General features: G+C 60.2%; 1 protein-coding gene across 2 annotated transcripts in view; it reads left to right on the top strand.

Annotated features, from left to right (window-relative positions):
• GRM4 (glutamate metabotropic receptor 4) overlaps positions 1-15,720 on the top strand; it is a 103,545-nt gene that overhangs the window by 35,170 nt on the left and 52,655 nt on the right. For both annotated transcript variants that reach the window (XM_069564672.1, XM_069564671.1), the window contains exon 2: positions 5,417-5,633. In XM_069564672.1, the coding sequence (XP_069420773.1) occupies positions 5,417-5,633 (217 nt within the window). The remainder of the gene's footprint in view (positions 1-5,416; positions 5,634-15,720) is intronic.

Here is a 15,720-nt window from a genome sequence, read left to right as displayed (position 1 = left end):
GAGGGGGCTATGGCGGGGACCTGCCACTCTCAGGGGGTCCTCAGGCTGTGCTGGTGTGGGAGCCAGTGGCCACGTCTGAGCTGTTGGCACCTGGGTACCACTCACATACCGGCTGGAGTTGCCATGCCCGGGAGGGTGTGTGGGGCTGCTGGCTGGGCCTGGGGCAAGTTCCAAAGAGACTCAGGTTCCAGCACACAGACACGCGTGCCTGTACCTGGCCCCTCACACATGCACACAAATGCACGCATGTCCCCTCTGCCTGAAAAGCCCCCTTCACTTACGTGGTCCCTCCTTCACCACCTTGGGGTCCTGACTCAGTGTTGCCCTCCAGAGGCGCCCCCCGGGCCTTCTCCCTCACACCCCCTGCACGCCCTGCTTTCCTCTTCCTCCTGGCCCCCTGGCCCTGTCTGCCTGCTCTGCCTCATCTGACCCCGTCCACACAGGGAGCCCCACGGGGCAGTGTTCATCACCCGCCCCTGCTCTCTGAGCTGGGCCCCGCAGGCTGTTGGTGTTCAGCGACTCAGCAGGAGGGCTAAACCAGTGAGTGTGCGGCGTGCTCAGGGCATATGCTCCAGCACAGGCTCACACGCGCACACGTCACACACACACAGGCACGTGCTTGACATCCATCTTTATTGTTGCCCAAGCCCGGAAGCAGCTCCTGTCTCCCCACGTGGCAGGGCCTCCTCCTCACTCCCAGAAGCCAGAGAGGGGTGGCGAGGGGGCGCTTATTCAAGTGCTGCCCCTGCACCCCTTCCGCCCTGCTGTACTTCCATACAGGCGAAACTTGGCTGGGTGCCAGCTGCGGACACACTGTGTGCCACTCCTGGTTGTCCCACCTGCCTCCTCCCCTTGCAGGGTGACCCCCGGATGCAGTGAGTGTTGGGTTTGAGGATGCGCTGAGCCCAGTTCCCTTGGCATCTCCCCAGTGACCTTGCCCAGCACAATGGGGGGAGCCTCAGAATACTTGCTGAATTGTCAGTCAGGCATCCTAACACCTGGGAGGTTGTGCCCGGTGCCCCAGAGTAGCCTGAGTGCCCACAGGGCTCGGTGCTGTGGGAGGTCTGAGCGGGCTGTCTGGCGGATGAGGGCTCCTGGGGGGCTGCCTGGAGGAGGTGACACAAGCTGGGCCTGGAAGATTTGGATGTGGGGAGATGAGGTCACGGAGTTTATGGGCAGAGAAAGACAGGCAGAGAGGAGGGAGAAACAGGTGGACAAATGGCCCCAGGGTAGGACGGCTGTAGTTGTCAGCTGCTGCTGAAATGTGGCTTCTTGCTGACTCTTGCCCCAGGAGGGTGAGACAGGAGGGTGTGGTGTCCCCAGTGCCTAGGACAGTGCTCAACACACAGTAGGTGCACAGGGTGTTAGGTGAGAGGAGGAGGGGGCCAGGGAGAGGGAAGCCTGGTGGTGGAGTGCACGTGCCCATTGTGAAGGAGGGGAATGCGCTCAGCGGGGCTGCAGGGCAGGGCGCCCAGGTGGTGCTGGAGGTAACAGAACCCGACTCCGGGTGCAGGAGGCTTGAGAAGCTGTGATCCCTGCATCAGGAAGATCCCCTGGAGAAGGGCGTGGAAATCCACTCCAGCATGCCTGCCTGGGGAATCCCATGGATAGAGGAGCCTGGTGGGCTACAGGCCACGGGGTCGCAAAGAGTTGGATGCAACTGAAGCGACTTTTGCACGCACTGGCTACAGGGCGATGAGAGCTGAGGAGACGCCAGAAGCCCACTGGGCAAGTTGTCACAGGCCCCTGCCCATGGGGTGCTCCTTGCCTTTGCCACCCAACTCCAGGCTGGGGTGGGGGCGAGAGGAGAGCGCTTGGAGGGCCAGCCAGTCCCAGGAGATCTCCCCACTGAGCACAGCCGTAACTCTGTGACCGAGAGAGAGAGAGAGAGAGAGAGAGAGAGAGAGAGAGAGAGAGAGAGAGAGACAGAGGGAGAGAGGGAGATAGGGGTGGGGGGAGGCCCCGGGGACAGTCCGGGGGTGAGAAACAGTCCAAGAGGGTGCTGTCCCGAAGAAGGTGTTCAGTGCTGCCCTCATCAGCACTGACCCTCGAGTGCTGACTGCCCGCCAGGTGCTGCCTGAGTTTCTCCCGTGAATTCTCACATGTGTCCCTCACAACCTCAGGAGAAAGGGATTGGAATTATTTCCATTTTGCAGCTGAGGAACCTGAGGCCCAGAGAGGTGACGTTACCTGCACCCAGGTTTCCCACACCTGGGATTTGAACCTGAGCACTTTAGCTCCCAAATTGCTGCTTGAATCCGTCCTCCTGGGAACTTCAGGAGGGTCTGCAGCCGAGGGAGGGAGCCTGCAGGGGCGGCAGGAGGAGCTGGCAGAGGGGATCATGTGTAAGAGGATGCTTATCCCCTGGACCCTGGTTTGGATGCTGTCTCTACCGCATCTTCTCAGTGTTGGCTCCCTATTCCAGGCTCTCAGGAGACTCACGGGCAGATCATGGGCCCTGAGCCCTCCTGTAGGCTGGCACACACACCCTGCGGGGACCCCACCCTTGGTCCTCCGCCCTTTATGGGAGGCGGTGTGTGTGCAGGGACAGGGCTGGGGCTGCCTGGGGGAGGCTCCGAGTCCTGGCACCTGGATAGCCGCCTGCCCACCCGCCCGCTGTGCTGGCCCAGGCCAAGTGCCCAGCCCAGGGGAGAGGGGAGGGGGTTGGAAGCGGGGCTGAGCCTCCTGCGAGCCTCTCTGGCCCTCCTCTGGGCAGGCGCTATGACTCCAGCCCGGCCCGGCCCCGTGTTGGGAGAAAACATCAAAAGCAGGAGACAAGCTGCTTCTAATTAGGAGGCAAGTGCGTTTCTGGGTGTGCGATCAGGGCTGGCAGAGGTGAGCTGGTGAACAAAGCTCTGTCCTCTCTCGGGGACCTGCTGTGCTGGCCCCGCGTCTCTGCTGTCAGCGCCAGATTCAGGGCGCGTCTCTCCAGAGCGATGACCCTGGGGGTGACGTTTATTTTGTTCTGTTTTATTGTCCAAAAATTTTACATGTGGCAATTTCAGACGCGCACAAAAGTGCAGCGAACAGGGCAGTGCACCCCGTCACACCCGCGTCGCCGGGCAGCTCCCGGCACCAGCTCCTGGCACCAGCTCCCGGCGCCAGCTCCCGGCGCCAGCTCCCGGCCAGCGCCATTTTTCCTTCCACGCGTTCCTGCCTCGGTTCTTTTGAAGGAAATCCCAGGCTTCATCACATCACGTCATCCCGAAGTGTTTTAGTACATGCCCCTGAAACAGTGGGTCCCAACTGGGGACAGTTCTGCCCCCAGGGGACATTTGGCAAAGTCGCGAGACATTTCTGGTCGTTACTGGGGGAGGGCGAGCTACTGGCATCCGTGGGTAGGGGACAGGGGTGCTGCTCGACACCCTACGGTGCATGGGGCAGCCCCCCAACAAAGCATCGCGGCCCACTTCCCCCCACGAGCATTAACAGTGCTGAGGCTGGGAAACCGCGCTAAGAGCTAGGGACTCTTAAAAACCAACCGAGCAACCACAGCCCTAACGCCATCGTCAGACCTTAAAAATGACGATACTTTCTGAATTAATCATCAAGTGTCCAGCCAGAGTCCGCCTTGTAGGGGCTGCTGCGTTCATGCTAAGTGTTCTCTAGGGACGCGAGGACTGGGCCAGTTTTCAGACTCTGCTGACTCAGGCAGGCAGCGGGCCCCGTGTGCTCCGGACCGTTCCAGTGGGGTTTGCTTTCTAAACACGTGCTGACTTTGCATGGTTCCACACGGAAAATTGGAGTAGGAGATGGCAACCCATTTCAATACTCTTGCCTGGAAAATCCTGTGGACAGAGGAGCCTGGTGGGCTGCGGTGCACGGGGGTCACAAAGAGTTGGATACAACTGAGCGACCGACCAACAACACGGGAAAAAGGCAGAGCATGTAGGGTGGCGTGTCTCTTCCAACCCCGCCCCCGGCCCTTGTGCTCTCCAGGGAGGCAGTGCTGCCCTGCGGAGTTTCAGGGCAATCTGAGGATGTTCCGCCGTGGAAGCTGGACCCCCACTGTCCCTGGGGATGGGCCCCTCTAGGCAGAGGCCAGGTGGGCAAACCCATGTGCAGGGGGCTCCCCGAGTCCTCCTGTTCTGGAATCTTTTCCCATCCCCAGTTGCCATGCGGACTACAGTTCTGGCGGTGAGGTTTTTCCAGCCAGGATTGAGTCTTAATGATTCCCTCGGGGATCAGTCTTGGACGTGACATCCGCCCAGATCGGTATGCCCACGCTTTCACCCTGTCACTGTGGCAAGTTGAGAGCAGGGCAGAAGGGACACAGGAAGGATACACGCTGGTGTGGACCAAGCCGGGGGTGGACAGTGGGGGCCACTGGCAGGCCCTGGGAGCTGGGGGCAGGCGAGGACCCTGTGAGGAGGGCACAGGGCAGTGAGCAGAGGTGGAGGGGGGCTCGAGAGAGTGCACACAGCCCCATCCACCCTGTGGATGCTGGATGTCCGCGTTGGAGGAAGGGTGGCTCTTGGCCTCCGGGTCCCGCCTTTGCCTGTGGGGCCAGGTGGGAAGCCTGGGGGCAGGAAGGCGCCCTGTGACTGGGGGGAGCTGGGCGAGGACGATGAGGTCCGGAGTCTTCGGGAGTGGCTGTGGCCCCAGGCAGGCCCTGCCCCTAGGGGCTCTGGGTCCCAGGCTGCGGAGGGAGGCCCCACTCCCTCTGGCCTTCTGGGCTCTGTGCCCTCTGAGCTGGGCAGGAGGAAGGGCCCAGGGCCCAGAGGGAGCTGTGAGGATGTGGAAGGCTCCTCGGGGGCAGGGGCTGGACCGAAGGAGCCCTCGGGTCCCTCATCCCCGCTGCATCCCGGGCCAACGCTCACCCAGCCGGGGCTGCTCCCCAGCTGGGATCTCCAGCTCTTTGTCAGCTGAGGCCCGCAGAGGCGCCCTCGGGATGTGTGTGTGTGTGTGTGTGTGTGTGTGTGTGTGTGTGTGTGTGCTGTCCACGATGGCTCTGGGCTGTGTATGTGTGGGTGATGGAGGGCCCGCCAGCCCCAGGACTTGGTTGAGGCAAATCGGGAGACTTTCTGGAGGAGGAGGGCTTGATGCTTGTCAGCCACTCCCTTCTCACCCTGGTGCCATCCTCACTCCTGCTGGGAGTTGGGGAGTATCTGGGGAGATGCAGGATCAGGGAGCTGAGCGGGAGGTGGGGGGTAGGCATCGGGACCCTGAGCAGAGCTGGGGCAGCGCTGACTAACAGCTGGCTCAGTTCTCAGCCTCGGTTTCCTCCTCTGTTGAGGGGGGCTGGGACCTGCTCATCCCACGTCAAGAGGCCTCCCCTGGGTTGAGAGGAGGCTGTGCCTGCGGGAAGGGCCAGGACGGTGCCCAGGCGGGAGGCGGGTTGGGATGTAGGGGCTGACACTGGCTGGGCAGGGTGGGGTGCCAGCCGCCCCCATCAGCGGCCCCTCTCGCCCCCCAGATCCCCCAGATCAGCTACGCCTCCACAGCTCCTGACCTGAGTGACAACAGCCGCTATGACTTCTTCTCCCGCGTGGTCCCCTCGGACACGTACCAGGCCCAGGCCATGGTGGACATCGTGCGCGCCCTCAAGTGGAACTACGTGTCCACGCTGGCCTCGGAGGGCAGCTACGGCGAGAGCGGCGTGGAGGCCTTCATGCAGAAGTCCCGAGAGGACGGTGAGTCTGCCCCGGGCCCCCGCTCAGGGCCGGGGCGGGGCTGTCCCTGCAGGGGCTGCTCCGGGACCTGCCGTGGGCTCGCCTCCTGCCCCGGGGCCCCCCTCATGGGCCTGAGCCTGTGGCCTCGTGGGCGGGCAGCTGGGTGGCTCCTGGAGGTGGGGGGTGGGCACGAATGGCTCCTTTGGACACGGCCAGGCAGATGGAGGAACCGTCCATATTCCGGGCACGGGAACCTGTTCTTGGGCAGAGAGGAGGGGAAGGAGATGGGCATGGAGGGGGCCTTGTTCATGGGGGTCTCAGGGACTCAGGAGCCAGGGCCATCCTGGGAGCAAGGGTTTGTTGGCAGGACTGAGAATTCAGACTCCTTACAACTGAGCCATCTGCTCGGGTGAGGGGCAGGGGCTGCGGGTGGGGCCGTGTGGCCTCAGTGGGTGGCATCTGGGGGAGGATGGGACAGGGGCTTGTGTCCTCGGATCCTCCTCACTTTCCGCCAGCCCCCCTTCCCCCACAGAGCTCCCTGCGCTCCCAAATTGCTGTCCTCAAAGTGATAAAGGTTTTAGTTATCAGCGAGTAACGAGAGGCTAAGACAGGGTCAGCTCCGCAGGCCCACACTTGGGCCTCTGAGCCGGCCTTTCCGATGGCCCTGCCGGGGAGGGCAGTTGTGTGGGACAGCGGTGGGGGGTGCGTCCAGGGCAGCAGATGGGCCCCTGGGTTGGGGGCTCCCGCTGGGTTGGCTGACTCAGGGCAGTGGGCTAGAGGGACGGCTCCCCTAGTGCGTGGGGCATGGAGGAAAGCAGGAGAGGTCCCCTCCCCTCCTGGTAGACACCCTCCCCGCAGAGGGAGCCCCTCCGCCACCTCTGCCAAGGCCTGTCACTAAATACCTCTCTGTGGAGCCCTCGACCTTGGGGATGGCGTCTATATATTTATACCCGGATAACCCCAGGACTCTAATTGCTTCTCCTAAGGACCGCAGAGTGTCCAGAGGCGGGCGTTGGTAACACCCTGCGGGTATAATCCTGCTATAAATCTCAGATAAGCCCCTTTAATTGTACAGCTGAAGCCCGCGGGTGGTTGTAACCTGGCGGAGGGCGGCAGGGTGGTGGAAGTGGGGCAGGGCTGATGGATGGCTGTGGCTCCGGGCCCCCCGGCCCCGTGCCCTCTGCTCCAGCAGCTGGGCCCCCACGGAAGGAAGCCAGGGTGGACAGAGCCCACTCCCACCTGCAGGCAGGCTGGGCAGCATCAGAGCCCAGTCCCCAGCCCCTCCCTCTGAGGGCCCACCAGTCCTTGGTTCCTTTGTTCAGACTTGGGCTCCTCTCCGCACTATCTCCATCCATCGTCCCTGGCAGGCTCCTCTCCTCCTTGACGGCTTAAATCCTTTCCCAAACAAGCCCACAGGCTGTTTCAGCTGCAGCCTTGGTCAGATTTGGAGACAGAGGTGCTGGTCGGGGACGGGACAGAGGTCCAGAATCTTGGTGTCCAGAGGGACCGGGAAGATAACCCCAGACTCACATGGCCCTCTCTATGCCCCTGCATGTGCTGAGCCCCCATTTATATCCAGTGTCCTGAGTCATCCGCCCTACCTGGTGAAGTAGGTACCCCCATTGCACAGGGGAGGAAGCTGAGACACGGAGAGACAGACACCACATAATAGCTGGCGACAGGTCACAGAGCAAGTTAGAGGTGGAGGAAGGATGTGAACCCAGGACAGCGGCTCAGGACTTACCGGTTTTAACTGTGTCGTATTTTTGTCACTCTGCCTTCTGCCCACTTCCCAGCCGCATAAACTGAGACCCATGTGGACCAGCCCTGTGCAGGGGATGGGGGTGTGACAGTCACACACACACACGCACACACACACACACCTTCGGCCTGGAGGGACACATGCTGTTGTAGGTGAGGCTTGGGATTGGGGTGAGGTCTGGGCATTGGGTTTTGGCTGAAGCTAAGGCTATTGTCTGAAGTTTCTGTGAGCATCTAATCAAGCATTGTGTATTTTCTAGAAGATAGAAAGTCTGCTTAAGATTTTGTAAAGGACTTCTAGAAAAATAAGAGCTCAGGGCCACAGCTGCGCCCTCACAGTGCCCCCTGCCCTCTGCACTCCATCCCGTCACCAAAGGTCTGGCTTCCCACCAGGCTGGACCTCCTGTGTCCACAGGCCCCCGCAGCCCCAGTGGGTCTCCCTGCCCTGCCTGCCAAATGAAATTTGATTTGGAGAGCTGTCTTTAGAGAGTGAAAAGAAAAGGGGAGAAAAAGCCGCGCTTCAGCAGCCCAAATTGAAATCAGAATTGAGCGGCCAGCAGAAAGGGGCCGCTGTACCTTGTAGCCTAATCCCTGTGAGAGATTAGAGATATCTCTGTCCGTATATTGTATTGATTTGTCCTCTGAAGTATAAATCATCTTTGAGTTGCTCAGAGGTGTGCCAGAGAGTGGGGTGGTGGCGCGGGCTGAGGGTGCTGGTCCGGTGACAGCTGGGCCAGCAATCTCTGGGCGCCGACCACGTGCTGGGCTCTGTTCCTGCAGGGAGCATACTTATGCCCATTTCATAGGTGAAGAAACTGAGGCCAGAGACGGTAGGTGGCTTTGCCAAGACCATATAACCAGAATGTGGAGGAGCTGGGTTTGGAGCCAGCTCTGCCCTCTGAGTGGGGTGCTCCTGAGCACGCAGCCCTGATGGGGCCTTTGGCAGAGGCCTTGGAGAAAGCCCCGATGCCATACTTCCTGGTCTCCATCAAAGTGCCCTCCTGCCCCTGCCACTGTGTCGCGTGGACTCTGCCCTGAGCCAGCCAGGGCCCTAGACTGAAGCCTGCCCTTTGGCAGGCACGCTCATTGCACGAATCCTGGTGACAGCCTCGCGGGCCTGGTGTTTCGTCCTCCTTCACAGGTGAGGACGCCAAGGCTCAGAGGGGTGAGGTGCCTCCCTAGGCTCATACAGCGAGGGGCTGGAGCAACTGGGAGCCAGGCTGTCAGAGCTGGTGCTCCCACCCCAGGCTGTCTGCCTCCCCAACACGGCGGTAGCAGCGTGTGGATAGGAGAGCGGCCGTAACAGGCAGACCTGGGCTCCGACTAGGCCACTCACTGGCCACGTGATCCTCGGAAAGGCGCTCAGCAGCTCTTGGTTTTGATTTCCTCATCTGCAAAATGGGATAAAACTGGTTGTTATCAGAATTAAATGTGCTCCTGGCCCATGGAGGTGGGCACTCGGGAGCTCACATCAGAGAGTTATCATTAGGGGTCCTCCCTGGTGCTGGGCATTCCGGGGGAGGCCTGAGAGTGTTGGAAGGCCTGAGGGGGCCGTGCTGGGCCCTGTGCGGGGCTGCAGGCCATGTCCAGGGACAGGACTAGGGACAAGACCACGGGAGCCCAGGCCAGCCTGATTCTTGAAGGAGAGCTGGTCTGGTGGCGAGAGGACCGCGGAGCGAGCCCCAGAGGCAGCCAGGGCAGGACGTGTGTGTGTGTGTGTGTGTGTGTGTGTGTGTGTGGTACACTAGGTGATCTCTGGGCTTGTGCCCGGAGGGCCTGCCCTGATAGCAGGGCTGGTGTGAGGTGTGGGTGCGTGCCCCCTCTGTGTGCGGGGCGCTCCCCCTCTGTGTGCGGGGTGCTGCCTTCTGGCTGCAGGGCTCCCTCCTCTCTGCCATGTGGAGGCTGCCCAAGGGTGAGTTGAGTGGCAACAACCAGTCCTGGGATGAGGTATGCAGAGACCGTGTGAATCACCCTGGAGGGGGATGCAGGCTAGAGAGGATGGTGTGGGGCCCCGCCCTCAATGCCTCCCACCTCTGTCCCTGGTGCTCCTAGGGGCAGGGCTCTGGAGTGTGAACCTCTGTGCCTCCACAGCTTTTCTGTATCTGCAGGGGCCTGTGTGAGCCTGTTTACTTGTACTGGTGCTCCATTTCACAGATGAGGAGAACTGAGGCTCAGGAAAGTTGAGGAGCCTGTCTAAGGTCACAGGGAAGTTGAGTGTCAGAGCCCAGGGCTTCTGTGTGGGTGACAGGTGAAGGGGTCGTTAGTAGGTAACATGTACAAAGCACCCCTGTGAACCAGACCCTGTTTTATGGGCTTCATAACTCATTTATCTTTCAGAACAACTCCATTATATGGAGGGCCATGCTGAGGCTCAGAGAGGTTAAGTAACTCTACTGAGGCTACACAGCTGGCTGGTAGCAGGAGGGGAATGAATCCAGCTTGGCCTCCCCGTCTCTGGTGCGTGGGACTGAGAGGACACAGGTCAGCTCTCGGCAGGGGCCTCTCTGTGGGGTCCCCTGGGGGGTCTGGTACTCCGGCGAGTGATTCCAGCTCCCTGGGCACATCTAGGCCTGTGCTCCTCCGGTGGGAAGGAGATGACCTTCCTGAGTGTGGCAGGAGGAGGTGTGGGGGCCTTAGGAGGATGCCTTGTCCCTCGCACGGTGGAAAATTCTAAAGCCTCGGCTCCCTGCCGTGTCCCCGCATCCACCATTGGTATTCCAGAGACGCGGGTGCGTCAAGCTGTTGCTGCTCTGACCTCCAGCTCCAGCTCCCCGGGCGGAGCGTCGGACCTGCATTTAGATGGCCCCTGTCCGTGCGGCTGGCTGGCAGGGCTGGCAGCTGGAGTCCCAAGGCTGGGGCACCTCTTCCCTCTGGCTCTGCGGCATCTCTAGACTCAGCTTCTCGGGCTGTAAACGGAGGCTCTGAGGGGCTAAGGGAAGAGCTCGGCTACCTGGAAAGAGCTGTGCTGCCTGGGGGTGGGGGACCTGGTGCTGCTCATTTTTCTGGGAGAGCAGAGAGGAGGTTTGCCCCAGGGTACCCCCAGAACCCAGAAACCCCAAAGGGGAGGCCACTGGAAGTGCCTGCTCCCCTTTCTGCTTCCCACCACGCTACCCCCCACCCCAGAGCTTGTCTCCTTCCGCTCTGTTTCCAGTCTCTGCTACAGCCACAGCAGCCTCCTCGCGGCCCCTCTGACACTCCAGGCACAAGCTGACCTCAGGGCCTTTGCACTGGCTGCTCCCTCTGCCCGGAAAGCTCTGTCCCCGGCGGTCTAGGTGGCCTCCTCCTCAGGGCATTTGGCTGCCTTCTCAGCTGTGCGTGCTTCAGAGGCGCCTCTCTGTGTCCCAGCGTGTCCCCAGCTCAAAACTCTCTATTCCCTCTTTCCTGCCCTGCTTTTGTTTTGTGCTTAAAGACTCGTTCTTTGTCTTCCTTCTTTCTTCCTTTCATTTGCCTGTGTTGGGTCTTAGTCCCGGCACACAGGATCTTCACTGTGTCATGGGAGATCTTTAGTTGCGAAGCATGGACTCTGGTTTTGGCTCACGGGCTTAGTTGCCCTGCAGCATGTGGGATCCTGGTTCCCTGACCAGGGATTGAACCCACGTCCCCTGCGTTGCAAGCCAGACTCTCCACCACTGGACCACCAGCGAAGTCCTCTGTTTTTCTTTATAGCACTTAACAAGTACACTTTTGCTTGTTTATGGTCCGTGACAGCAGAGGTTGTTTTTTGCCTGTTTTGTTCTCTGGTGCCTCCCCAGCCTCTAGCACAGTCCCTGGCACAGCATTCACTCAGTAAATGTTGGTGGGATGGGTGATTGATCACGAAATTCAGCCAACTACTCCCTTCATAAGCCCTTCTTCCTATCCAGGCCTGAAAGGTTGCTCTCACAGTCCACAGAAAGGCAGATTGAGGCTGACAGAACACGGGCTTCTGGGGTTAGGCTGCCCTGGGGACCCTCTCCTCCCCTCTGCGCTCCAGCTACCTCCAACCCTATCCTGACCCACCGAGGACAGAAATCCTTCCCACTGCAGCACCTGCCTTGGGATGCTTCATCGTGGCGTGCTGCCTGCCCCAGAGGACAGGAATAGGAAGACTCAGCCTTCCAGACCCTGCTCGAGTCTCCCCGCTGGCCTGGACTTCACAGATCTATTTCACATCCGCTGGGTACTCAGCCCCCGTGTGAGGAGAGGAGCGAGGCTGTGGGCCCTGCCGGCTCCCAGCGGGCGTGGGAAGAGCAGTGCCCAGTCAGACCTGGCACCCTGCCCTCCTGCAGGAGGGGCCGGGGAGACTCTGGTTGAATAAGTGAATGAAGGGATGTGATGATGCGTGTGTGGTGAAGAGATAAATTCCAGGGCCGCAGGGGGCCCCGCCCAGCAGGGCCTGCAGGAGCGGCACGCTTGGATAAGTGGGGAGGAAGGAGGGGGCGTGCCAGGTGGGGGAACAGCATGAGCAGGGGCCTGGAGGAGGAGGGACAGGCAGATGGGACCCCAGTGAGGGGCCTGGCCTGGTCCTAGTGGCTGTGGAATGGGGGCCCACGCTAGGCGGAGCTGAGCGGTTTCTTTCAGGCCAACCTTGCCTTTAACAATTTTTTTGGCCCTTGGAGTTGGTGTGTCCACTTGCCATGTCCAAATTCCTTAGGGCCCTGGGGAGTCTTCTCTGCCCATTGCGGCGGCTCTGAGCCAAGGCTCCCAGCAGACTTGCTGACCCGCGCAGGCCTGTGATCTTCCCCTGGGGTTGGCCTCCTGGGAACCCCAGTCACCCCTGCCCCAGTGCCTGCTGAATTTCCCCTCTTCCTCTCCTACTTGGCTGGGCCCCTGGAGGCTGGGGAAGGGTAGGACCCCTCCCTCTTTGCCCCTTGCCCTCCCTCGCACACGGCGGGGCCTCCGCAGATGTGTGTAGGATGAAGAGATGAGCAGCCCTGTGCTCTCAGGCGGGTCACTGCCCTTCTGCGCCTCCGTCTCTCATCTGTAACAGGAGCGGCGTGTCAGCTCACCTGCAGGGTTGGCTCTGACAGCCGACAGGCTGGGTGCCCCTAGTCCGAGGCCTCTGTCTCCAGGCACCCTTCTTGTAAGTGAAGCCTCATCATGGGGGCGCTTCGGGCTTGGTCTTTTGGTTCAGGGATGATTGGGGCCAATTGCACGGAGACAGAGCCTGGAGCATGTGACCTTCTCACACTCAGTCAGGTGAAACGTGGTCGAGGTTAGTCGAGGTTGTGGGGAGCTGGAGGCAGGGAGGGGTCCTGCCACTGGCTTTTTGGGTTGGTGTATATGATGGCTGGTAGCATCTTCCTGGGGGTAGAACTCACCTCGCCGCCCAGGGACCTGCAGCTGGGGCCCAGCATCCCCTGCCCGCTGATCATGCATTTTCCAAGGATGTGGGGGGGTGGGGGCGGGCCCTTCTTCGGAGCCAGTTCCCACCATTCTAGCTTATCAACCAGGTTGCCCCAAACCTGAGACCAATTGTGTCTTCTGCCCGTCACCATACTGTGGGTGGAAATTAAGTAGACTTGGCTTGGGCACCCTGCTCTGAGCCACGCGGCCTCCCATGGGCCAGCTGTGTCTCCTGGCCTCCTGGGAGATTGGCAAGGTCCTGGCACCAGCGTGACTGCTCTGTGATGGCCATGCCCGTCCCTGTCCTGCTATGAGGATGAACCCTGAGCTGCCTGGCCCACCGTGGGGACTTCACCTGTCCACTTTAATTTCTCTGCCCTCTGGCCTTTGGTGCGAGGCTGGCACCTCTTGATTTTGTGAGTCCTGTGGGTTGGGTGTCACCAAAGCACCTCTCCTCTCTCTCTGACTCATCTCTGATGTGTTTACCCTGACGTTACCATGACGGGGACATGCTCCCTTCCGAGTTCGCCTCTAACCTTGATGGGATTGGCAGGAGGAAGGAGATGGTAGACACCAAGCCCTTTTCGCTCTGACTTTGCACCCCTTCCCTCTTGGACAGTTCAGTTCAGTCGCTCAGTCGTGTCTGACTCTTTGTGACCCCATGGACTGCAGCATGCCAGGCCTCCTTGTCCTTTGATAGGAAGCAACTTTTTCTTTCACTGGCCTTTTCTGTGGAACGTTTGAAGATTTCTTCTGGGTCTAACGTTTCCCTTTGCTAGTTGCAGCCCCTTTGTGGCTTTGGCCTTCTTCATGCCGTCTTCCCCAGATGGTGCGGTAGGGTAGGGGGCCACCTTGAACAGTCACTTAGGGGCTCTGGGCCTCAGTGTCCACCTCATTCAATGGGACAGTTAACAGCACTTCCCTTCTGGCTCTCCGGTGGGGCGCACGTAGTCACTCAGGGGCTCTGGGCCTCAGTGTCCACCTCATTCAACGGGAAAGTTAACAGCACTTCCCTTCTGGCTCTCCGGCGGGGCGCACTGAGCACGGAGGGGATTATTCAGCAGAGCGGGATGCGGAGCATCCGGGTCCAGTCCTGGCCCTGCCTTTGGGTGGCTGTGTGCGACTCTGAGCCTCAGCTCCATCCCCGTGTGCAGGTGGTGCGGCAGAGGAGACCCCTGTGATTTGGGTCTCCGTGTGCCTCATCCACCTCTCTCTTTTCTGTCCTCACCACGTGGGGGTCCGGGTATCACCGGCTTGGCCTCTGGCTTCCGCTCTGCCTGTGTCCTTGGGCCCAGACCTGAGCCCACAGTGTAGCCACACACGCAGCACCTGTTTCCTCAGCTCGTTTGGCCTCTTTGGTTGTGTTACCTCTGAGCCTTTTGACGAATGAACCTCTCAGCCTGGTCTGAACCCCACTGTCTTTGAGTTCATTTCCTGCCCTTGTTTCTTCCTCCTCTCTTTCTCTGAGCCTCCGCACTGGGAGCACGCTGGGTTCCATCCTCCCGGGCTCCCATGTTTCGGGGTCCTTTCTGACTTTTCCCCCTTTGTTAACGAGCAGGCGGCAGAGGCATTGACTCTTCCCTGCCCCCACCCAGTTTGGGCCTTGACTTCCAGAAAGCCTTCTTGACCTCCTTGCTGACTACTGAGGTTGAGCCTGTTTTCCTATCTGAGGTCCCAGTACTCCCAGCCCCCTACTCTGGGCTTCTCAGGGGTGTCATCAAAGCAAGCCCCAGCCCCCATTTCCCTGCAGCCCCGGGACACTGTGAGCTCGTGGCTTCCTTCCCTTCTGTCCCGAGGCTCCTTCTTCAGGAGCTGCTGAGTGTCCCAGGAGGGCTCTGGTTTCAGGGTCACCCCCTACTCCTGTGTGACCTTAGACAAGTCACTGCCCCTCCCTGAGCTTTCCAGTTCTTCATGAGACCAGGCAGGGGCTGTGCACCGTCTTCAGCGGGCGCGTGCACATCGTGGACACGCGGAGGGATGTCTGCCGCTGTTTCTTCCCCTCCTTACCCTGTGTCGTCCGCCTAGCCCTCTTCCCAGAGCCTCTGAGCCCGAGGCTCTGCCTCCTGCGCTGGCCCCTTAGCCAGCACAGCCCAGCTGTGTGAAGCCTGAAGGACCTCCTTGTGTTTTAATGTGCAGTTTTCCAGGGAGCGTTTCATTAACCACACCCACTGCAGCTGCCTGGCCCTGGCCCCAGCCCCTACACAGGTGCCCTGAAACTTGTCCCCCTTTTATCGAGGAAGTGGCCGTGGTCCAGGCTGCCTGCCGGCTGGCCTTCACAGCGTGTCAGAGGCAGAGCTTTGCATTCAGGTCTATGTGACTCCAGAGCCCGAGGGAAGGAAGGAGGGAGGGGCCTCCTTTCGATGATGTATGTGATGTCTCATCCAGCTTCTCCCGGGAAGCGCTGCGGGGTCAGTCAGATGGACGGACCTCGGAGGACGACCCCGCCCCCTCAACACACACAGGCCAGAGGTTCTCGTAGGACCAGGGAAGTGGGGGAGGCAGCTTCTGTGACGTGGAATGTGAGTGTGACGGGAGTTACTGAGTCACGTGTGGCTGTGGATGAGCCTGCGAAGGGCTCTGTCTAAAAGTGGGTGTCGCAGGGCATGGAGGTCGGGAGGAACGCATTGTCTTTTTAATGATGGCTTCCTTCGGGCTCCTGGGGTTTTTGAGGACTCAGAAGAAGGGAGTCCGGGCCTCCAGATCATAGAGCCTGCTCTGTGGGGATGTGGCTGGCGAGGAGGGCAGTGGGGGCACTTCTTCAGCCCTTTCACCCCTCACTTCCATGCAGTCATTTATTCATTTGCTGGAAAGATATTTATTGAGACCTTACTGTGTGCTAGGCATTTAGCCAGGACATGGGGGAGACAGCAGTGGACCAAAGAAATGAAGACCCCTGATCTTGTGAACTCACGTTTGGGGAGAGGGATAGAAGCAACTTACTGTAAACCAGCAAAGGCTTCACCATATAATAGACTTTCAGGTAAGAACTGATGGGCATTGCTATAAAGAAGAAAAAAGCCAG

This window comes from Ovis canadensis, chromosome 20 (assembly GCF_042477335.2).
Source record: "Ovis canadensis isolate MfBH-ARS-UI-01 breed Bighorn chromosome 20, ARS-UI_OviCan_v2, whole genome shotgun sequence".
Classification (NCBI taxonomy): domain Eukaryota; kingdom Metazoa; phylum Chordata; class Mammalia; order Artiodactyla; family Bovidae; genus Ovis; species Ovis canadensis.
The sequence above is the reverse complement of the archived record's forward strand: the minus strand, read 5'-3'. Positions and strand labels throughout refer to the sequence as shown.